The sequence below is a fragment of the Oncorhynchus gorbuscha genome, linkage group LG16, assembly GCF_021184085.1.
Source record: "Oncorhynchus gorbuscha isolate QuinsamMale2020 ecotype Even-year linkage group LG16, OgorEven_v1.0, whole genome shotgun sequence".
In the NCBI taxonomy this organism is placed as follows: Eukaryota; Metazoa; Chordata; class Actinopteri; order Salmoniformes; family Salmonidae; genus Oncorhynchus; species Oncorhynchus gorbuscha.
Genome location: NC_060188.1, coordinates 55,207,499 through 55,231,764, shown reverse-complemented (window position 1 = coordinate 55,231,764; position 24,266 = coordinate 55,207,499). Strand labels below are relative to the sequence as shown.

Here is a 24,266-nt window from a genome sequence, read left to right as displayed (position 1 = left end):
ACTAGCCTTATATTGAAATCCCTGAGCAATTTCCTTCCTCTCTGGCAACTGATTTAGGAAGGACACCTGTATCTTGTAGTGACTGGATGAATTGATACACCATCCAAAGTGTAATTATAACTTCACCATGCTCAAAAGTATATTCAACGTCTGCTTTTTGATTTTATACCCATCTACCTGTCACGCCCTGGTCTTAGTATTCTGTGTTTTCTTTATTATTTTGGTCAGGCCAGGGTGTGACTTGGATTTATTTATGTGGTGTGTTTTGTCTTGGGGTTTTCGTAGGTATTGGGATTGTGGCTTAGTGGGGTGTTCTAGCATAGTCTATGGCTGTCTGGAGTGGTTCTCAATCAGAGGCAGGTGTTTATCGTTGTCTCTGATTGGGAACCATATTTAGGCAGCCATATTCTTTGAGTGTTTCGTGGGTGATTGTTCCTGTCTCTGTGTTAGTTTGCACCAGCATAGGCTGTTTCGGTTTTCATGTTTCGTTTATTGTTTTTGTATTGTTCGTGTTTATTCGGTTATTAAACATGTATCAAAATTACCACGCTGCATTTTGGTCCGACTCTCCTTCACCGCAAGAAAACCGTGACACTGCCAATAGATGCCCTTCTTTGTGTGGCATTGGAAAACTTCCCATGTCTTCGTGGTTGAATCTGTGTTTGAAATTCAATGCTCATCTGAGGGGATCTTACAGATAATTGTATGTGTGGGGTTCAGAGGTAGTCATTAAAAATCATGTTAAACACTATTACTGCACACAGAGTGAGTCCATGCAACTTATGTGACTTGTTAAGCAGATTTTAACCACTGAACTTATTTTGGCTTGCCATAATTGAATAGTTATTGAGTTGAATAGTTATTGACTCGAGACATTTCAGCTTTTCAATTTTTAAAAATTTGTTAAAGTTTTGAAAATCAATTCCACTTTGATATTATGAGGTATCTATCGTGTGTAGGCCAGTGACTAAAAATATACATTGAATCAATTTCAAATTCAGTCAAGGGATGTGAATACATTCTGAAGGCTCAGTAACTATTGATTTTTTCCCATCGCTAGATGGTAGCCTCCATTAGATTAAGTCTAGCAGTGATGCTAAGTGCACTGTAGAGTAGGGGGGGAGTTTAACATGGACACAGCAGCCGTGTTGAAATGTTTAAAAAAAGTGTGTGAACATCCCAGGCTGTAAATCATGTAGCTAGGGCCTCCCTCTGCTGCCAATGCAATTCCAGCTTACATTCCTGGATTTCTTTCTCATACACACAGAAATGAGCGCACACACACAGACAGACAGAGGCAGACACACAGAGAGCTGGGCTAGAGCAAAAACCTGCACACCAAATAGTTCTCCGGGAGAAGAGTCTGATTAACACTGAAGGGGTCTTAGTGAAATGGAAGGAAACTGGGAATGGGGTGTCGGAGCAGAGGCTCATACTGTACATCAGAGGGAAAGGGACGATGCTGAAGTCTCATAACAGACAATAGGAAACGCTTCACACACTATCCCATTTGTCCCACAGCTACAACGGAGAGGTATTTGGTATTGGAAAGCCCTTTGTCTCATGCTGATAATGGGGGTGATGCAAACTAATACGTCATCCACTGACAAGAGACCGAATAGGTGACCATGTGATCGGGGATCTATTGGTGGGTGACATCTCTGATCTCATCTTCAAGCCTTACTTAATCCTTTGTCACGGTCCTCAGCCTTACAGGGAAATACGCAGGCTAGATCACGACTGCAATCAATGGAGTGAAAGTCCTATTGGAGATGACATTTTCTGTGCAGTGTGTGTTGCTATACAATCATTGGCCAGTTTATTAGGTACACACCCATTTAATGAAAATGGATCACTCCTACAGTCATTGTGTCACGTGGCTGTGGCTTGTTATATAAAGCAGGCAGACGGGCATAGAGGCATTCAGTTACTATTCGATTGAACGTTAGAATGTGAAAAACTAGTGACCGAGCATGGTATGATTGTGGGTGCCAGGCAGTATCTCAGAAATGGCTGCTCTCCTGGGCTTTACACGCACGAGTGTCTAGGGTTCACCGAGAATGGTGTCACAAACCAAAAACATCCAGTCAGCGGCAGTCTTGTGGGCGAAACCAAGCTCGTTGATGAGAAAGGTCGCAGGAGAATGGCAAGAATTGTACACGCTAACAGGGGGGCCACAAACAGACAAATAACGCTGCAGTACAACAGTGGTGTGCAGAATGGCATCTCAGGACACACAACTCATCGGTTCCTGTCACGGATGGGCTATTGCAGCAGGCGACCACACCGTGTTCCACTCCCATCAGCCAAAAACAAGAAGAAGCAACTCCAGTATGCACGCGATCACCAACACTGGACAATTGAGGAGTGGAAAACCATTGCCTGGCAAATGACAGTGAGTTCAGTTTACTTGAGTGTCCCGTGCAGACCCCAGACCTCAACCAAAGAGTAGCTTTCTAAATATAAATAGAATGGGCTGAATGTACCGCCGTCCAATCTGCAGCAACTGCCTGATGCCATCAGGTCAGCATGGCCCAACATTCCTGTGGAACGTTTCCCACACCTTGTAGAATGTCCCAAATAATTCAGGTTGTTCTGGAGGAAAATGAGAGTCTGACCCAGTACTAGATGTACCTAATTAAGTTGCCGAAGAGTGTATATGGGGCTACCTCTGCTTTGTCTGAGTGAGGGAGTGGGTGGAGTGAGCATATTGTGTTATGGGTGTATTATTGTCTGGTGGGGACAAATGCCTTCAGTTCAAAGACCAGTTCCTTCTCATGAGAAGCTAAACCAGCCGAGGCACCACACTCCACACTCCACACTCGTCCACAGCATATTTATTTACCGGCCAGGAATGGTATACAAATCTGGACACTCACGTATAGGCTCATTCACACACAAAACAGATACAGACTTGCCGGAACACACAAAGACACAAACACACCCAGCTTAAACATGGCAAATTATGTATCAACCAAACGGGAAGAAACACACAGATGCAAAGACGTATTACGACACACACATTCCATTCTAAGGTGCTCAACCGCATACACTTATGCCGTTATGGGGGGGGGGCAAACTCTGCCTCGGGGCTGTCAAACAGATTGATGATCGTAGCTGGAGTCTAAGGCTTTTACAAACCCCCTGAGTCCTGAACGCTCCGGGACAGTTCTCACACAGCACATCTTCATACCAACCAACCAACCAACAACCAATACTGCACAACAGGTCAGAATTTTCCCACCTCTATTCAGAGGAGAGTCTGTGTGTGGGGTGTATGTAGAAAGGGCAAGTAAGGGCAATATCTATCCCTCTTCATAACCTTCTCCCTCTCTTCAGACAACCATGGTTTATGGGTCTCGCTCTGTCCTCCCCCCTCCCGTCTGCTTTTTCTCTTCTCTTGTTTTGTCATCCACCACCGCTGCAGGGAAAGGATAGCCTTAAATCTCCTGTCCTTTCTGAGCGGTCGGTCAGCTATTTATTCATAGGAAGTGGGGGATGTTAATGTATCGATCGGTACAATCTGGTCCACACAGCAGCATCTGTAGGAAATAGCTGCTGCCCCGCTCCTTCATGTTTCTGCTCTGATTTATTAATTAATAGAAGGAAATATTTGGTTTAATCCCAGCCCCTAAGAGATCAACCCACCTAATTGTATCACATGCATATACGTGTTTAAATACATACGGACCTTTTGCTCATGTGGTAGAATAAATCATACTCTTGGAGTCTAGACCACACTCTTACAAAACCAATGGGCCTATTTGCTCATTTGCCCGAGTGCTCTCACTATTCAACAGCAGAGTCCCATTGCCACTGATTTGGAGCAAGAGAAAAGAGAGAGGACCTAACTACCTCATAGTGAGGGGAAACAGAGGTGTGTGTGTATGTCTAGAGTCTGGACCAGCCGGGAACAGACGGACTGTGATTCCAGCTAGAGACCGCTGAGCCGCGAAGGAGTGAGACGAAGAAGATTGATGGCTAATATCAGATTGATTAAACTAAATGCGCATCAGATAGACCTCTTCAATAAATCACATAGTAGCAGACAGACTGCATGCCAAATGGCACCATATTCCCTACATAGTGCACTACTGCAGACCAGGCCTACCTAACAGAGAAAATAGGCAGCTTTATGCACACCTTCTATTAATATGGCATATGGTTATAGTCTACCTTGGCCCAATAACATGTGCTTATAGGAGATCAAATCAAATTGTATTAGTCACATGCACTGAATACAACAGGTGTAGACCTTACAGTGAAATGCTTACTTACAAGCCTCTAACCGACAGTCCAGTTAAAAAAATATGAATAAGGGATAAAAGTAACAAGTAATTAAAGAGCAGTAAAAAATAGCAATATATACAGGGGGGTGCCAGTACAGAACAAATGTGCGGGGACCGGTCAGTTGAGGTTGTATGTGCATGTAGGTCGAGTTAATTAAAGTGACTATGCATAGATGACAACAGGGTGGCAGTGGTGTGGAGAGGGGAAGGGGGGGGGGGAAATGTGAATAGTCTCGGTAGCCATTGGACTAGATGTTCAGGAGTCTTATGGCAGGAGCTGTTTAGAAGCCTCTTGGACCTAGACTTGACGCTCCGGTACCGCTTGCCGTGTGGTAGCAGAGAGAACAGTCTATGATTAGGGTGGCTGGATTCTTTGACAATTTCTAGGGCCTTCCTCTGACACCGCCTGGTATAGAGGTCCTGGATTGTAGGAAGCTTGGTCCCAGTGATGTACTGGGCCATTTGCACTACCCTCTGTAGTGCCTTGCGGTCAGAGGCTGAGCAGTTGCCATACCAGGCAGTGATGCAACCAGTCAGGATGATCTCGATGGTGCTGCTGTAGAACTTTTTGAGGATCTCGGGGCCTATGCTAAATATTTTCAGTCTCCTGAGGGGGAATAGGTTTTGTCGTGCATTCTTCACAACTGCCTTGGTGTGTTTGGACCATGTTAGTTTGTTGGTGATATGGACACCAAGGAACTTGAAGCTTTCAACCTGCTCCACTGTAGCCCTGTCGATGAGAATGGGGGAGTGCTCGGTCCTCTTTTTCCTGTAGTTCACAATCATTTCCTTAGTCTTGATCACGTTGAGGGAGAGGTTGTTGTCCTGGTACCACACGGCCAGGTCTCTGAACTCCCTATCGGCTGTCTCATTGTCGAAGATCAACCGCTGTTGTCTCATCAGCAAATCTAATGATGGTGTTGGAGTCAAGCCTGGCCGTGCAGTCATGAGTGAACAGGGAGTACAGGAGGGGGCTGAGCACGAACCCCTGAGGGGCCCCTGTGTTGAGGATCAGCGTGGTGGATGTGTTGGTACCTGTATAGCCTACTTAGACACATAATTAGAAAGTACCCCTTGAAAGTGCCTGATGACTTTAGTTACACTGCTAAGGGAAGGGTACTTCAACTGTACATTGTTTCTTGACTATATAAATATACAGGCCTACAGTTCGTTCGGAAAGTATACAGACCCCTTCACTTTATCTACATTTTATGTTACAGCCTTATTCTAAAATTGATTAAATTAGTATGTTCCCACATAAATCTACACACAATATCCCATAATGACAAAGCAAAAACAGGTTTTTAGAAATGTGTGCAAAGTTAAAAAACGAAAAACAATCCCTTTACACAAGCATTCAGACCCTTTGATATGAGATTCGAAATTGACCTTTGGTACATCCTGTTTCCATTGATCATCCTTGAGATGTTTCTACAACTTGATTTGAGTCCTCCTGTGGTATATTGAATTGATTGGACTTGAGTTGGAAAGGCATACCCCTGTCTATATAAGGTCCCACAGTTGACAGTGCATGTCAGAGCAAAAACCAAACCATAAGGTCGAAGGAATTGTCCGTAGAGCTCCGAGACAGGATTGTGTCAAGACACAGATCTAGGGAAGGGTACGAAAACATTTCTGCAGCATTGAAGGTTCCCAAGAACACAGTGGCCTCCATCATTCTTAAATGGAATAAGATTGGAACCACCAAGGCTCTTCCTAATTGGGGGAGTTGGGGGATAAGGGCCTTGGTCAGGGAGGCTCCCAAGTGGCGCAGCAGTCTAAGGTGCTGCATCTCAGTGCTCGAGGCATCACTACAGACCCGGGTTTGAATCCAGGCTGTATCACAACCGGCCGTAATTGGGAATCCCATAGGGTGGCCTATAATTGGCCAAATCTATGCAGCACTCCACCAGTCAGACAACCATGGTTTATGGTAGAGTGGCCAGATGGAAGACACTCTCCTTAGTAAAAGGCACATGACAGCCTGCATGGAGTTTGCAAAAAGGCACCTAAAGGACTCTCAAATCATGAGAAACAAGATTCTCTGGTCTGATGAAACCAAGATTGAACTATTTGAACTGAAAGGCAATCATCACGTCTGGAGGAGACTTGGCACCATCTGTACTGTGAAGCATGGTGGTAGTAGCATTATGCTGTGGAGATGTTTTTCAGCTGCAGGGACGAGAAGACTAGTCAGGATCGAGGGAAAGATGAATGGAGCAAAGTACAGAGAGAACCTTGATGAACACCTGCTCCAGAGAGCTCAGGACCTCAGATTGGGGTGAAGGTTCAACTTCCAACAGGAAAACAACCCTAAGCACACAGCCAAGACAACACAGGAGTGGCTTTGGGATAAGTCTCTGAATGTCCTTGAGTAGCTCAACCAGAGGCCTGACTTGAACCCGATCGAACATCTCTGGAGGGACTTGAAAAATACTGTGCAGCAATGCTCCCCATCCAACCTGACAGAGCTTGAGAGGATCTGCAGAGAAGAATGGGAGAAACTCCCCGAATACAGGTGTGCTATGCTTGCAGAGTCATACCCAAGAAGTTGCAAAAATGTCTAAAAGACTATTTTTGCTTAGTCATTATGGGGTATCGTGTGTAGATTGATGAGGGAAAAAAACAATATCATCCAATTTAGAGTAAGGCTGTAACGTAACAAAATGAGGAAAAAGTCAAAGGGTCTGAATACTTTCCGAAGGCACTGTATAATAATATACTAATAGAAGGTATACATATAGCTTCTTTCATATTAGACCCAGTCTCAAACTCTTGTCATTTTAGAGGCGCTCGTCGCTAAAGGAGCTAAGAAGCTAGCATAAGCGCTGCACCAGCTGCAGTATTTTTTATTTCATTTTTATTTGACCTTTATTCAACCAGGTAGGCCATTTGAGATCAAGTTCTCATCTACAACTGTGACCTGGCCAAGATAAAGCAAAGCAGTGTGACACAAACACAAGAATTACACATGGGATAACCAAACATACAGTCAATAACACAATAGAAAATTCTACATACATTGTGTGCAAATGTAGTAAGATGAGGGAGGTAAGGCAATAAATAGGCCATAGTGGCAAAATAATTACAATTTAGCAATTAAACACTGGAGTGATAGATGTGCAAGTAGAGATACTGGGGTGCAAAGGAGCAAAAAATAAATAATATGGGAATGAGGTAGTTGGGGTGGGCTATTTAGAGATGGGCAATGTACAGGTGCAATGATCAGCAAGTTGCTCTGACAGCAGATGCTTAAAGTTAGTGAGGGAGATATGAGTCTCCATATGGCAGCAGAGAACTGGAAGGAGAGGCAGCCAAAGGGGGAGTTTGCTTTGGGGATGAACAGTGAAATATACCTGTTGGAGTGTGTGCTACAAGTGGGTGCTGCTATGGTGACCAGTGAGCTGAGATAAGGTGAGAATTTACTTAGCAAAGACTTATAGATGATCTGGAGCCAGTGGGTTTGGCGACGAATATGAAGCAAGGGCCAGCCAACGAGAGCATACAGGTCACAGTGGTAGGTATTATGTGGGGCTTTGGTGACAAAACGGATAACTGTGATAGACTGCATCCAATTTGCTGAGTCGAGTGTTGGAGGCTACTTTGTAAATGACATCGTAGAAGTCAAGGATCGGTAGGATAGTCAGTTTTACGAGGGTATGTTAGGCAGCATGAGTGAATGATGCTTTGTTGCGAAATAGGAAGCCAGTTCTAGATTTTATTTCAGATTGGAGATGCTTAATATTAGTCTGGAAGGAGAGTTTACAGTCTAACCAGACACCTAGGTACTTATAGTTGTCCACATATTCTAAGCCATAACCATCCAGAGTAGTGATGCTAGACGGGTGGGCGGGTGCAGGCAGCGATCGATTGAAGAGCATGCATTTAGTTTTATTAGTATTTAAGAGCAGTTGGAGGCCACAGAAGGAGAGTTGTGTGGCATTGAAACTTGTCTGGAGGTTAGTTAAGACAGTGTTCAAAGAAGGGCCAGAAGTATACAGAATGGTGTAGTCTGCGTAGAGGTGGATCAGATAATCACCAGCAGCAAGAGCGACATCATTGATGTATACAGAGAAAAGAGTCGGCCTGAGAATTTAACCCTGTGGCACCTCCATAGAGACTGTCAGAGGTCCGGACAACAGGACCTCCGATTTGACACACTGAACTCTATCTGAGAAGTAGTTGGTAAACCAGGCGAGGCAGTCATTTGAGAAACCAAGGCTGTTCAGTCTGCCGATGAGAATGCGGTGATTGACAGAGTCGAAAGCATTGGCCAGGTCGATAAAGACGGCTGCACAGTATAGTCTTTTATCGATGACGGTTATGATATCGTTTAGGACTTTGACCGTGGCTGAGGTGCACCCATGACCAGCTAAGAAACCAGATTGCATAGCGGAGATGGTACGGTGGGATTCGAAATGGTCGGTGATCTGTTTGTTAACTTGGCTTTCAAAGACCTTAGAAAGGCAGGGTAGGATAGATATAGGTCTGTAACAGTTTGGGTCTAGAGTCTTTCCCACTTTGAAGAGGGGGATGACCGCGGCAGCAGTATGTGTTGAAGTGGGAAGAGGATAGTGTAGAGTTACAGATAAACAGTAAGGCCGGAGGAGGAGAGCGGCTGGAGGAGGAGTGAAAGTGTTCTTTCCTGGCATTTGTCTGACAGTCAGAGGAGGCTGTGGGCTTAGCTATCATCTGTCCACTGACCTCGTTGGCTTTGAGTGGGGAGTAGAGAGGTGGAGAGAGAGAGGGAGAAAGAGAGACAGGCTGGAGCAGGGTCTAGCCGACTGCAGAGTAAGGTGTCTACATTTTCGTCCTGTATGAGAGAGTGTGAGGGGAGAGGAGCCTTGAGTCAGTGAGTTGGGGGGGGGAATGTTGCCTTTGGGACGACACTTCTGTTTATAGCAGATGGTCTGGTGCAGACAGACAGACGCACACCGCAGTTCTGGGTAAATGCATCTGTGCGCACATGGTGCACACGTCAGCTCTGTGGCTCTGTCATTCCAAAAATTGTGTGTGTGTGTGTGTGTGTGTGTGTGTGTGTGTGTGTGTGTGTGTGTGTGTGTGTGTGTGTGTGTGTGTGTGTGTGTGTGTGTGTGTGTGTGTGTGTGTGTGTGTGTGTGTGTGTGTGTGTGTGTGTGTGTGTGTGTGTGTGTGTGTGTGTGTGTGTGTGTGTGTGTGTGTGTGTGTGTGTGTGTGTGAAAGAGAGCGAGAGCATTGGGGTTTCCCAGCCCATTGCCAGGTTAAACACTGGCCCTCTGCTGAATGGTAAGCCTCCATAATGAGTGATCCCAAGCTAAACAATTCCCCCATTGTGTGCAGCTGCAGCAGCCACACACACAAGTGTAAAGTTTCCTCCTCATTTTGTGTGTATGTAATTTGGGTAAATGTAAAATAAATAACAAGGAATGGTTGTTGAAGTTGCCACCTACAATGGCCAGCTGTCAACCTCAGATGTATTTTGTGTGTGCTGCCCTCAAATGTGATGTTGAAAAACCCATGTCCCAAACACACTACATGACCAAAAGTATGTGGACACCTGCTCATTGAACATCTCATTCCAAAGCCATGGGCATTAATATGGAGTTGGCCCCCCCTTAACTGCTGTAACAGCCTCCACTCTTCTGGGAAGGCTTTCCACTAGATGTTGGAATGTTGCTGAGGGGACTTGCTTCCATTCAGCCACAAGAGCATTAGTGAGGTCGGGCACTGATGTCGGGCGATTAGGCCTGGCTCGCAGTCAGCGTTCAAATCAAATTTTATTGGTCACATACACGTGTTTAGCAGATGTTATTGCGGGTGTAGTTAAACACTTATGTTTCTAGCTCCAACAGTGCAGTAATATCTAACAAGTAATATCTAACAATTTCACAATACACAAATCTAAAGCAAAGGAATGGAATGGAATTAAGATGATATACATATTTGGACAAGCAGAGTCGGAGCGGCATAGACTAAGATACAGTAGAATATTAGAGAATACAGTACATACATATGAGATGAGTAATGCAAAATATGTAATTCAATTGTGCATCTGTAAAAGTTTGAGAGGGCCTTAGGGGTCAAGCCAAATTTCTTCAGCCTCCTGAGATTGAAGAGGCACTGTTGTGCCTTCACCACACTGTCTGTGTGGGTGGACCATTTCAGTTTGTCAGTGATGTGTACGCCGAGGATCTTGAAGCTTTCCACCATCACGGCGGTCCTGTCGATGTGGATAGGGGCGTGCTGTTTCCTGAAGTCCACGATCAACTCCTTTGTTTCGTTGACATTGATTGACGTTATTTATTTTCCTGGAACCACACTCCCAGGGACCTCACCTCTTCCATGTAGGAGGTCTCGTCATTGTTGGTAATCAGGCCTACTACTGTTGCGTTCCAATTCATCCCAATGTTGTTCGATGGGGTTGAGACCAGGGATCTGTGCAGGCCAGTCAAGTTCTTCCACAAAAATGTCTGTATGGACTTCGCTTTGTGCATGGGGAAAGATCCTTCCCCAAACTGTTGCCACAAAGTTGAAAGCACAGAATCCTTTTGAGTATTGTTGGATGCCTAGCCCAAACCATGAAAAACAGCCCCAGACCATTATTCCTCCTCCTCCACCAAAATGTACAGTTGGCACTATGCATTAGGGCAGGTAGCATTCTAATGACATCCTCCAAACTAAGATTGGTATGTTGGACTGCCAGATGGTGAAGCGTGATTCATCACCATCCAGAGAACGTGTTTCCACTTCTCCAGAGTCCAATGGCGGCAAGATTTACACCACTACAGCCGAAGCTTGGCATTGCTCATGGTGATCTAAGGCTTGTGTGCGGCTGCTTGGACACGGAAGCCCATCTCATGAAGCTCCAAAAGAACAGTTATTGTGCTGAAGTTGCTTCCAGAGGCAGTTTGGAACTCGGTAGTGAGTGTTGCAACCAATGACAGACGATTTTTACACTCTACCCGCTTAACATCTGGGCGATCCCGTTCTATGAGCTTGTGTGGCCTACCACTTCAGGGATGAGCCGTTGTTTCTCCGAGACGTTTCCACTTCACAGTAACAGCCCTTACAGTTGATCGGGGCAGCTCTTGTAGGTCAGAAATTTGAATAACTTGAAAAGTCACTGAGCTCTTCAATAAGGCCATTATACTCCCAACGTTTGTCTATGGAGATTGCATGGCGGTGTGCTCGATTTTATACACTTGTCAGAAATGGGTGTGTCTGAAGTAGCCGAATCCACTAATTTGAAGGCGTGTCCACATACTTTTGTATATAGTGTATTTAGGTGAGACTAACAAATAAAAGCCCCCACTGAACAGACGGGGACCACTAAGTAGCCTAATATCAGAGAGAGGCTGATATGTCTGTCTGTGGGTGACATGAAAGTGTCAATACTAAACTGCTTACGAGACCAATTGATGGGCGGAAATTTAAATGGCTGGCTTTCTATGAAGCCTGCTGCTCAGTCACTGTCTGATATTAGGTTAGAATAAAGATGAACTATTTGGTTTGAACCTACTGGAGCTTCAAGTCTAAATTCTAGACAAAGGGGAAACTGGGACCAGTGTATCCCATTCAAGCTGTACATATAGGGGCAAACAGGTCTATGTGCACAGACAGTGACAGTTACCAAAAACCCTCTTGGCTGAACTACAAAAAATCTTTGTCGGGTGGAAACGCATCATCTTACTGGCCTTTACAGAATCATTACCAATTAAGAGACTGCTGTCAAAAGCCAGCCTGTCTTCAATGATTCCCAATACATTAGAGTTCTTCAATCAATAAGCTTCTATTCCCAAATCATTCTCCTCACTCCAAAAGGTTCCTTCCTCTCCCCCTGTCCTTTCCTCCAACAACCACTGATCTAGTGTGGTCTTTGGTGAAAACAGGACAAAGAGCCCTGTGTGAATAAAAAGCAACCTCTTTCTTTGAATAAATCATGTTCATTTCAGATCAGAGATATTTTCAGATCAGAGATACTTCAAGATATGTGAAGAACAAATGGAAGGAAGGAAGGCCTTTTCTCCTCGGGTCTTCGCATAGGGTTTCTGTCTGTCCTAACAGTGAAGATGGCAGCAGGCTTCAGTTACACACGACAGTGCGACTGTCCACAGGGAGAGGAAACATTGGCATACCGGCCATCCCTGAAGAAACCAACACAGAAAACATGCAGGCCAGGGAAGTAATACAAAAAGGAGCCGTAATTACAAAGCAGTCCTAAAACCACCACGAGGCAGGCTGAAATGCAGCAAGCAGCCAGAGGAACAGAGCCAGCACACAGAGTCGATGAAACCCAGCTGGGAAACCAACATGTTATCTGAGAATGGCAGAAGCATAGGATTGCATATAAAATCACTGAATGTATAGGATCTGTATGGACAGGGAAACAGTGTGGAACACTTGTTCTTCTGCCAATGGTGATTTAGAATGATGCTAATTATTTTTCGTCGTATCACGATGTGATTGTGCTAGTTAGTGGAGCCTCCTGGTGGAGAGAAAGTGGAAAGTCAACGCAGGATTCTGCCCACCACGAGGCGACATCATCTTCGTGGAATCTATCGGCGTTAATTATGAGACAATGCTGACCTCTACTGGACGTGGAGAAGAACTACATCAACATTCATCACAAACGAGGGGATGAGTTTCCACGCTACTTCTGAAATATTATCATAACAGGATTCAGAATGTTCTGGGTCTCTTACAGTTCTTGCAGCTCTATTGTCTATAATTGTATATTTTAGTAATTTAGCAGATGCTCTTATCCAGCGCTACTTACAGGAGCATTTAGGTTTAAGTGCTTTGCTGAAGGGCACATTGGTAGATTTTCACTTAGTCGGCGTGGGGATTAAAACCAACAACCTTTCGGTTACCGGCCAAATTCGCCGAACCGCTAGTTTTCCTGCCGACGTGTGCATATGCATCATGATCTGTGTGTGTGTGTGTGTGTGTGTGTGTGTGTGTGTGTGTGTGTGTGTGTGTGTGTGTGTGTGTGTGTGTGTGTGTGTGTGTGTGTGTGTGTGTGTGTGTGTGTGTGTGTGAGCATTCCATTACCCGACAGCCTTAATCCTCTCTAGCACCACAACAGTGGAGCTCTGGGTTCCCTGGTGGCATTGCAGCCCCTTCTGTGTGTGTGTGTGTGTGTGTGTGTGTGTGTGTGTGTGTGTGTGTGTGTGTGTGTGTGTGTGTGTGTGTGTGTGTGTGTGTGTGTGTGTGTGTGTGTGTGTGTGTGTGTGTGTGTGTGTGTGTGTGTGTGTGTGTGTGTGTGTGTGTGTGTGTGTGTGTGTGTGTGTGTGTCCTCAGTCTGCACAGGGAGGGAGCCATTGGGCCAGGCTCAGATAATACACCTCTCCTTTCACCATATGGAGAAGCACTCAGTAGAGAAAGGAGTCGGCAGAAGTGGGAATTAAGCCTTACGTATAGCGGATTTATGATGTAATATCCATTGGGTAAACAGTGCAGATGTGACTGGGGGAAATGCCTTTCATGCTAACCATGCAAATGTGTGTTGATTTTTGCCACGTAGATAAACGTTCTGATATAAAGACTTGGATTAGGAGATTTGTGTTACTTGCCACTCGGGTTGCTTCCCTCCTAATCTCAGTTTAGAATGGATGCTGGATAGCTTTGCATACAGTATAGTAAACAGAAACCAATATCAGATTTTGTAAGGATAAATGCTTGGTTGACAGAGTACAACCCACCGGAAAACATAGGCTAAATAGCCAACTTTTAACACAGGGTCTGCCTGTAACAACGTGCTGACAAACGAGAGACAACATCTTAGCTGTCCTACTTAATCAGCGCTGGGGGAATTTGCGGGGAATTTGCTTCCACTTCTCCGGTCCTTTCACATCAGGGGTGAGTTTCTCAAAAGCATAAAGATCTTTAGCACTAAAAATCATCTACAATACATTACTAGACAATGGAAGAAAAATGACCTCAATGCAAAAGTTGATTTTTTTTTAAGGGCGACAAGGAGAGAGGAGACAAGAAAAGAGGAGGCAAGGAGAGAGGAAGCCAGTATAGGAGTCATGGCGTACAGGAAGGCCTGTTAATGTCATGTTTTGGGTGGGGAGGGGAGAAAGCAACAACAGCTGGTGCTGCTCATTGGTGAGGCATGTTAATTACACTTAACATCCCTTCCATTTCTCCTTGAGCCAGAGGCCTCTTCTGCTACAGGGGTCCAGCAGGATTCCACACAGACACACACAACATGCTCAATACAGCCACACAGCTAGGGCTCTCCTACCATTCTTTCAGTATTGTCAACATTGTTATGAAGATTTATGGGCAAATCACAACCACCCAATATCACTGGCAAAATGCCTTCATGAACTATGTAACCAGCAAAGATTAGCACTGGGCTATACAGTGATATTCCACTCAAAACAACTCCACAGTTTTCATAGTAATATAAATATATCACAATCAAGGTAGGTACCTTGACACACCAGATGGTTCAACATTTTTGAACAACATTGCAGCATCATAGTGCCCTGCTAAGTGCTTGCTTACCTGGATGGCGCCAAAGTCCACATTCTCGTAGTGGAAGTGGGCGCACTCGGCCAGCTTGGGGAAGTGGCCTTTGGTAAAGGACAATCTGAAAGAGAGACAGACAGCGGTTAGGATGAAGCCAGGCCTAAGGGCCTGACAGAGAATGAAGCGTGTAAAGGGGATGGAGGACGGGCTGTTGCGGTGACTGTATTACTGTCACAATAGCAGTCATGACCTCAGTATAATTCCACATGACCGTTGAGTCACGGTCATCTCCTTTCATGCCCTCTGGTCATGCTTTGGTAGAACCCAACTTGCTAACTACCATCAGGTCCTAATGGACTGGTATCCAGGGCTCTATTGTCCCTCTAAACGCTCTGACATCAATGCAAAGGCAATCAAAAAATCTCATCAAAACTGTAGTCCTATCATACCTTTAAAACTAACCTCACTGTGCTGATCAATTTAAAGAAAGAAGTTCAACAGCGGGTTGAAACAGTGTAAAACATGAATGTTGTTTCAAAACATAACACAATGAAACAGACAGCCCTTTCCAAGGTGATGATTCATTCAAAACAGCCATACGAATATTAGCGATTATGTATGGGCTTATGAGCCCAGGCCCCAAAAATATACAAATGATGATTGTGCCATTATACAATACATTGCCTACCGCATATTTTGAAAAACATAAAACAAAAAGGATTTAAGATGTCATTGGTACATAATTGGTCTTGCATGTACTCTCAAATTATTATTTTATTTTAAGAATCGCCGTTGAGCGTGAACTGTATTATTATGGATACTGGATGGACTGGGTTACCTTATGCTGCGAGTCAACATTTCTATCCATGAGCTTGGAAAGAGAACATATAGCCATAGGCGATGCTGTTGGTTCATTGACTGTGCAGGGGGGCTTACAGTTAGAATTCAGAAAGTGAATTTGTATTTGTTTGAATTAGTAATTGGGCCTGGAGACACATTACCTTTAACTCTACAGAATACTTCACCACGATGCGCGTTTCCATCTCCCCTCTCTCTCCTTTATTCCTTTCTGGAGTGAGCAAACGGGTTGCCAACAGTTTAGTGAAACACACTACATGACCAAAAGTATGTGGACATGCTCGGCGAACATCTCATTCCAAAATCATTGGCACTAACACGGAGTTGGTCCCCCCTTTACTACTATAACAAGTAGAGCATTAGTGAGGTCGGGCACTGATGTTGGGCGATTTGGCCTGGCTCACAGTCAGCATTTCAATTCATCCCAAAAGTGTTTGATGGGGTTGGGGTCAGAGTGCAAAGGGCGTGGGGGACGGGCTGTTGCGATGACTATTACTGCCACACCGGCAGTCATGACCGCAGTATACTTCCACATGACCGTTGAGTCACGGTCATCTCCTTTTATGCCCTCTGGTCATGCTTTGGTAGAACCCAACTTGCTAACTACCATCAGGTCCTAATGGTCTTGTACTCAGAGCTCCATGGCCAGTTCAGTTCTTCCACACCGATTTGCAAACCATTTCTATACAGACCTTGCCTTGTGCACGGCCGGTTTGTCATGCTGAAACAGAAGAGAGCCTTCCTCAAACTGTTACCACAAAGTTGGAAGCACAGAATCATCTAGAATGTCGCTGTATGCTGTAGTGTTAAGATTTCCCTTCACTAGAACTAAGAGGCTTATTCCGAACCATGAAAAACAGCACTAGACCACTATTCCTCCTACACCACACTTTACAGTTGGCACAATTGCATTTGGGCAGGTAGCGTTCTCCTGGCATCCGCCAAACCCAGACTCGTCCGTTGGCCTGCCAGATGGTGAAGCGTGATTCATCACTCCAGAGAAAGTGTTTCCAAAGGCGATGAGATTTACACTACTCCAACCAACACTTGGCATTGCGTATGGTGATCGAGGAGCTGCACACAAGCCTAAGGTCATAGAAACCCATTTCATGAAGCTCCCGACAAAGTTATTGTGCTGACGTTGCTTACAAAGGCAGTTTGGAACCCTGTAGCGAGTGTTGCAACCGAAGATAGACTATGTTTACGCGCTACGCGCTTCAGCAATCCGCGGTCCATTCTGTGAGCTTGTGTAGTCTAACACTAAAGAGCTGAGCCGTTGTTGATCACAGACATTTCCACTTCACAATGACATCACTTAGAGTTGACCGGGGCAGCCATACCGGGGTAGAAATTTGACAAACTGACTTGTTGGAAACGTGGCATCCTACAACGGGTGTCACGTTGAAATTTACTGAGCTCTTCAGTAAGGCCATTCTACTGCCATTGTTTGTCTATAGAGATTCCATGGCTGTGTGCTCAATTTTATACACCTGTCAGCAATGGGCATGGCTGAAACAGCCAAATCCACTAATTTGAAGGAGTGTCCACATGCTTTTGTGTATATAGCGCCTTCCTAAAGTATTCAGACCCCTTGACTTGTTCCACATTTTGTTACGGTACAGCCTTATTTTAAAATCGATTAAATCTATACACAATACCCCGTAATGGCAAAGCAAAAACAGACATTTTTGCTAATTTATTAAAAATAAAAACTGAAATATCACATTTATATAAAGTATTCAGGGACTTTACTCAGTACTTTGTTGAAACACCATTGGCAGTGATTACAGCATCGAGTGGTCTTGGGTATGACGCTACAAGCTTGGTAGACCTGTATTTGGGGAGTTTCTCCCATTCTTCTCTGCAGATCGTCTCAAGCTCTGTCGGGTTGGACAGGGGGAGTTGATGTACAGCTAACTTCAGGTCTCTCCAGAGATGTTCGATCGGGTTCAAGTCCGGGCTCTCGCTGGGCCACTCAAGGACAGAGACTTGCCCCAAAACCACGCATGCATTGTCTTGGCTGTGTGCTTAGGGTCGTTGTCCTATTGGAAGGTGAACCTTCGACCCAATCTGAGGTCGTGAGCACTCTGGAGCAGGTCTTATTTTATTTATTTTTTAAATTGAGGATCTCTGTACTTTGCTCTGTTCATCTTTGCCTATATCCAGACTAGTCTCTCAGTCCCTGCCACTGAAAAACATCCCCACAGCATCACCATGCTCCACCGTAGGGGATGGTGCCAGGTTTCCTCTCTACGTAACGCTTGCATTCAGGCAAAAGAGTTCAATCTTGGTTTCATCAGACCAGAGAATCTTGTTTCTCATGGTCTGATAGTCTTTAGGTGCCTTTTGGCAAACTCCAAGCGGGCTGTCATGTACCTTTTACTGAAGAGTGGCTTCCGTCTGGCTACTCTACCATAAAGGCCTGATTGGTGGAGTGCTACAGAGATGGTTGCCCTTCTGAAAGGTTCTCTCATCCCTACAGAGGAACTATGGAGCGCTGTCAGAGTGACCATTGTGTTCTTGGTCACCTCCCTGGCCAAGCCCCTTCTCATCCAATTGCTCAATTTGACTGGGTGGCCAGCTCTAGGAAGAGTCTTGGTGGATCCAAACTTCCTCCTTCAATGCTGCAGACATGGTTTGGTACCCTTTCCCAGATCTGTGCCTCGACACAATCCTGTGTCGGAACTCTACGGACCATTCCTTTGACCTCATGGCTTGGTTTTTGCTCTGACATGCACTGTCAACTGTAGGACCTTATATAGACATGTGTGCCTTTAAAAATCATACCAAATCAATTGAATTTACCACAGGTGGACTCCAATCGAGTAGTAGAAACATCGCGGATAATCAATGGAAACTGGGTCCACCTGAGATCAATTTCAAGTCTCAAAGCAAAGAGTCTGAATAGTTACGTAAATAATATATTTCTTTTTTTTGTTGTCATTATGGGCTATTGTGTGTAGATTGTTCAAGAACATGTTTTATTTAATCCATTGTAGAATAGGGCTGTAACGTAACAAAATGTTGAAAAAGTCAAGGGGTCTGAATACTTCCCAAATGCATTGCATAGTGTATGTCTCATTGAAAAACAATTATTTCACTTGGTTGAGCACCCTTTGCATACAGAGTTTGGGCGGAACATCAACAGTCAGGCAGCGAGAGCATGCTCCTCAAACAGTAGTTGATGCATGGAGTGAGGTAAGTGTTCCTATCTCCACCCGGCACAGCCAGAAGAGGACTGGCCACCCCACATAGCCTGGTTCCTCTAGGTTTCTTCCTAGGTTTTGGCCTTTCTAGGGAGTTTCTCCTAGCCACCGTGCTTCTACACCTGCATTGCTTGCTGTTTGGGGTTTTAGGCTGGGTTTCTGTACAGCACTTTGAGATATCAGCTGATGTACGAAGGGCTATATAAATACATTTGATTTGATTTCTATATGTATTTCTCTGCTGCTCATAAAGCACATGCTCTGCTATAAAACCCAAGTAGCCTACAAAACAGACCAGAGGGTAAGTCTCCATTTGGTGTTCGAGTGCATACAGGTGACAAATCTTTATTCCCCTGCCCATTTAATAATGGCTGTCGTTTAAAGTACTTTAGTCAAAATACTTTAAAGTACTACATACATTTTTGTGGGAATATCTGTACTTTACGTTATATTTTTGACAACTTTTCCTCCACTACATTCCTAAATAAAATAATGTACATTTTACTCCATACATTTTCCCAAATACCCAAAAGTACTAGTTACATTTTAAATGCTTAACAGGACAGGGACATGGTCCAATTCACACATTTATCAAGAGAACCTCCCTGGTCATCCTGACTGCCTCTGATCTGGCGGACTCACTAACCAATTTAATAAATAATAATAATTTTGCACGCCCAATTTTTCAGTTTTTGATTTGTTAAAAAAGTTTGAAATATCCAATAAATGTTGTTCCACTTCATGATTGTGTCCCACTTGTTGATTCTTCACAAAAAATACAGTTTTATATCTTTATGTTTGAAGCCTGAAATGTGGCAAAGGGTCGCAAAGTTCAAGGGGGGCGAATATTTTCGCAAGGCACTGTATTACTGCATGGTCGGAACTAGAAGCACAAGCATTTCGCTACACTCACATTAACATCTGCTAACCATGTGTAAGTGACAAATAAAATTTGACTTGATTTCTCTAACTGCATTGTTGGTTAAGGGCTTGTAAGCATTTCACAGTAAGTTCTACACCTGTTGTATTTGGCACAAGTGAGAAATACATTTTGATTTGGAATATTAAATGAGTCATCCAATACGATGTAATAGAAATAAGCTCATACTCAAAAAATAAATGTCCTCCCTCATCTTAATGAACCTCTCTGGGATATGTGGGACAGAAGCGTCCCACTTGGCCAAAAGCCAGAGAAAATGCACGGCGCCAATTTCAAATACATTTCTAGAAAAATCTAACTTTCATGAAATCACACATGTAAGATACCAAATTAAAGCGACACGTGTTGTGAATCCAGCCAACATGTCAGATTTCAAAAAGGCTTTTCGGCGAAAGCAAACGATGCTATTATCTGAGGATAGCACCTCCGTAAACAAAAGAGAGAAAACACATTTCAACCCTGCAGGCGCGACACAAAACGCAGAACTAAAAATACACTGCTCAAAAAAATAAAGGGAACACTTAAACAACACAATGTAACTCCAAGTCAATCACACTACTGTGAAATCAAACTGTCCACTTAGGAAGCAACACTGATTGACAATAAATTTCACATGCTGTTGTGCAAATGGAATAGACAACAGGTGGAAATTATAGGCAATTAGCAAGACACCCCCAATAAAGGAGTGGTTCTGCAGGTGGTGACCACAGACCACTTCTCAGTTCCTATGCTTCCTGGCTGATGTTTTGGTCACTTTGAATGCTGGTGGTGCTTTCAATCTAGTGGTAGCATGAGACGGAGTCTACAACCCACACAAGTGGCTCAGGTAGTGCAGCTCATCCAGGATGGCGCATCAATGCGAGCTGTGGCAAGAAGGTTTGCTGTGTCTGTCAACGTAGTGTCCAGAGCATCTGTAAAAATAAGTCATTGAAAAGACTGTAATCTGTGTGCCAGGTCTAAATCAGTCCCTGATTGGAGGGGAACAATGAAAACAAGCAATGAGTTTAAGGGGTCTAGACACACCATTCACACCACTGTATCAGTGGCAGTCAATGCCGTTTTAAAAAACTTATCTAGAATAGGGGGCAGCATTTGGAATTTTGGATGAAAAGCATGCCCAAATTCAACTGCCTGCTACTCATCCCCAGAAATCAAGATATGCATATTATTAGTAGATTTGGATAGAGGTCATTCATTGGGAATCCAGATTTCTAAGGGACTTGCTTGCAGTTCCTACCGCTTCCACTGGATGTCACCAGTTTTTAGAAATTGGTTGAGGTTATTCCTTTGTGTAATGAAGTAAGGCCATCTTGAACAAGGGTCACTTCATGTGTACTGTTTGATAGAGGCGCGTGACCAGAAAGCTAGCGTCAGTTTGTTTTCTTCCTGTATTGAACACAGATCATTCCGTCTTCTATTTTATCGATTATTTACTTTAAAAAATACCCAAAGTTGTATTACAAAAGTAGTTTGAAATGTTTTGTCAAAGTTTACAGGTAACCTTTGAGATATTTTGTAGTCACGTTGCGCAAGTTGGAACTGGTGTTACAGTACATCAGGAGACATGGAGGAGGCCGTAGGAGGGCAACAACCCAGCAGCAGGCTCGCTACCTCCGCCTTTGTGCAAGGAGGAGCAGGAGGAGCACTGCCAGAGCCCTGCAAAATGACCTCCAGCAGGCCACAAATGTGCATGTGTCTGCTTTTCCCTATGTCAAGCTACTATCACCCATAGTAGAAAAGGTAACCAATTCTATTGGTCAGCTTGTCGAGAATGAATTAGCCCAAAGACTCTTAGACAGTTGTGGGACGATAGAAATTCACGCACCTCTACGGAATCGGTGTCCCTAAACCGAAACCCTTGTTGCTAACGTGCACAAATGTAACTAGAATGACGTTGTATACAACAGCCAACTTTCCAGGAAATAGACATGTCTTAAATGGGCAGACAGTGTAAATTCTTGTTAATCTAATATGCTGTGTCCAATTACAGTAGCTATTACAGTGAAAAAATACCATGCTATTGTTTGAGGCGAGAACAAATTTCTCTTAATTCGGATCCGTGCGATGAACTGAGAACACCGCTGGCTGTATGGACAGGAACAATATATCCGGAGAGCGCCATGATTCTGTAAAATAGAGTATATTACAGTCTCTTATGTCTCTCTGAAAGGAGATCCTCGCTCTGAGCTCGTCTACTTTGCTGTCCAGGAACTAAACGTTAGTGGGTAATATATTCGGACGCTGTGGATGGTTTGCTCGCTGCCTGAGCCCGACTAGGACCCCACTTCTCCTCACTCTAATGCGGCATCAACGTTTTGGTATAGCACCCAGGATGAATGGGGCTGCCTCAGGGAGTCCAAAGGATTCAGGTCAGGGAAGTCAAATTTCTGGTTGAATTTCTGGTGAGTGACCGACAATCTAATGTCCAAAACTTATTTTTGGCTGTAGGTAATAATACTAGAAATGTTCTGATCAAATAATGTAACAAATAACAAAACTGCAAAGTTGGCTAGGAGCTAGAAAGAAGACGACTGTTGATCGAGACAGAGAATGGAGATAAGACAAAGGTGGAGATAAGACAAAGGTGGAGAAGACACAAAGGTGGAGAAGTCACAAAGGTGGAGAAGACACAAAGGTGGAGAAGTCACAAAGGTGGAGAAGACACAAAGGTGGAGAAGTCACAAAGGTGGAGAAGTCACAAAGGTGGAGAAGACACAAAGGTGGAGAAGACACAAAGGTGGAGAAGACACAAAGGTGGAGAAGTCACAAAGGTGGAGAAGTCACAAAGGTGGAGAAGTCACAAAGGTGGAGAAGTCACAAAGGTGGAATGAGACCGGTGAAAGGAGAGATCGAGTGGGGTCAAAGTCAGAGGGAGATAGAGAGAAAGAGAGGGGGGAGAGAGGAAATCAGAGTAGAGTGCAAGAGAGATGTGCAGCAGATGTGAGATATGGCTGTTTCGGAAGGCATGCGGCGGGCTAAGTCTACTCGGTCAGTCGACCCACTCACTTCTTGACGTTCTTGACCTTCATGCTGGCCGTGCTGCTGCAGGAGCGCAGGAGGGGCTCGGTGCTCAGCTCGGGGACCTCAGCACTCCGCGCCTGCATGTTGCAAAAGAAATGCATACCCGTAAATAAATGACCTGTGACAACTCCATGAGTTGAATGCATGCAAGAGGAACCTAGGGAGAGCGCAAAGCAAAACTGTTCATAGAAATAAATTCCAAGATGTTGTGACGAGCTACTTTTTATATATTTTTAGTTGTTAAATTTTTTATGTTAATTGGACAGAGACCGTGACAGAGTGGAAGTAAAGTTAGGAGAGTGCGTTAGAAGGACAGTCGGTCAGATTTAGTGGGTTCGATTCCCGGGACCACCCATACGTAGAATGTATGCACACATGACTGTAAGTCGCTTTGGATAAAAGCGTCCGCTAAATGGCATATATTATTATTTATATTTTTATTATTAGATTTAAACCTTGCTAGACCACCCATGGCTCCTACTAGCTAAGTCTGACCCCTGAACCCACGGCAGAGGCCTATCTATGACAGAGGGAGGTTCAAATGCATTTGACGACATTAAATCATATAATCCTGTGTCAACACAGACCGCCAGGGAAGGGATAAGAGCAACACTAAGTTAACAGATAGAAAGAAGTCCATCCAGAGATGGTAAAGAACGAGCGAGTAATAGTAAGGAAAGTAAAGAATGAGGGAGAGAGAGAGAGCAAGAGAGAGAGAAGACAGGATGAGAATGTGGGGAAGTTTGGTCTCTTTCTAGCTGGCTGCAGCCAAAGACAGTGAAGGTGATATGCAGAAAAGCATTCCCAATGAGGTCAGAGAGACAGGAGCCAGGTGGGCCGGGGTACAAAGAGCATCCTGTCAGGCCTGCACTAGCTGGGAATGGGAATACAGTGGAGAAAATCCCTGCTGCAGTGTGTGCAAACCTGGTCAAGAACTACAGGAAACGTATGATCTCTGTAATTGCAAACAAAGGTTTCTGTACCAAATATTAAGTTCTGCTTTTCTGATGTATCAAATACTAATACTAATGTCATGCAATAAAATGCAAATGAAGTGCTTAAAAATCAATCATGCGATTTTCTGGATTTTTGTTTCAGATTCCGTCTCTCACAGTTGAAGTGTACCTATGATAAAAAATTACAGACCTCTACATGCTTTGTCAGTAGGAAAACCTGCAAAATTGGCAGTGTATCAAATACTTGTTCTCCCACTGTATATATCAGTTTAGCCTGTGTGCCAGTCCCTTTCTGTTCTTTCTGCTTTAGCCGACTCCATTGTTATTGCCGTTTGGCATCGAAAATGTTTCTGCTAAAGTAAATACAGTAAAAACCAGGCTCGTAAGAGCTACTAGGAGCAGGGAAACACTGGTAGCAACCACTTCATTTCTTCCCCTCGGGGAGAGACAAGAAAGGCTTATGAAGTCGAGCCAAAACATTCCCAGAAGTTGTACCTATAAAATATTCAACTGCGTCTTAAAGAAGGCAAGGTCTCTT

The 24,266-nt window shown here is 44.2% G+C and overlaps 1 protein-coding gene across 1 annotated transcript in view; it reads right to left on the bottom strand.

Annotated features, from left to right (window-relative positions):
* LOC123999772 (rho GTPase-activating protein 32-like) overlaps positions 1-24,266 on the bottom strand; it is a 207,677-nt gene that overhangs the window by 90,630 nt on the left and 92,781 nt on the right. The window contains 2 exon segments of the mRNA XM_046305797.1: positions 14,784-14,868; positions 22,758-22,849. Of these exon segments, the coding sequence (XP_046161753.1) occupies positions 14,784-14,868; positions 22,758-22,849 (177 nt within the window).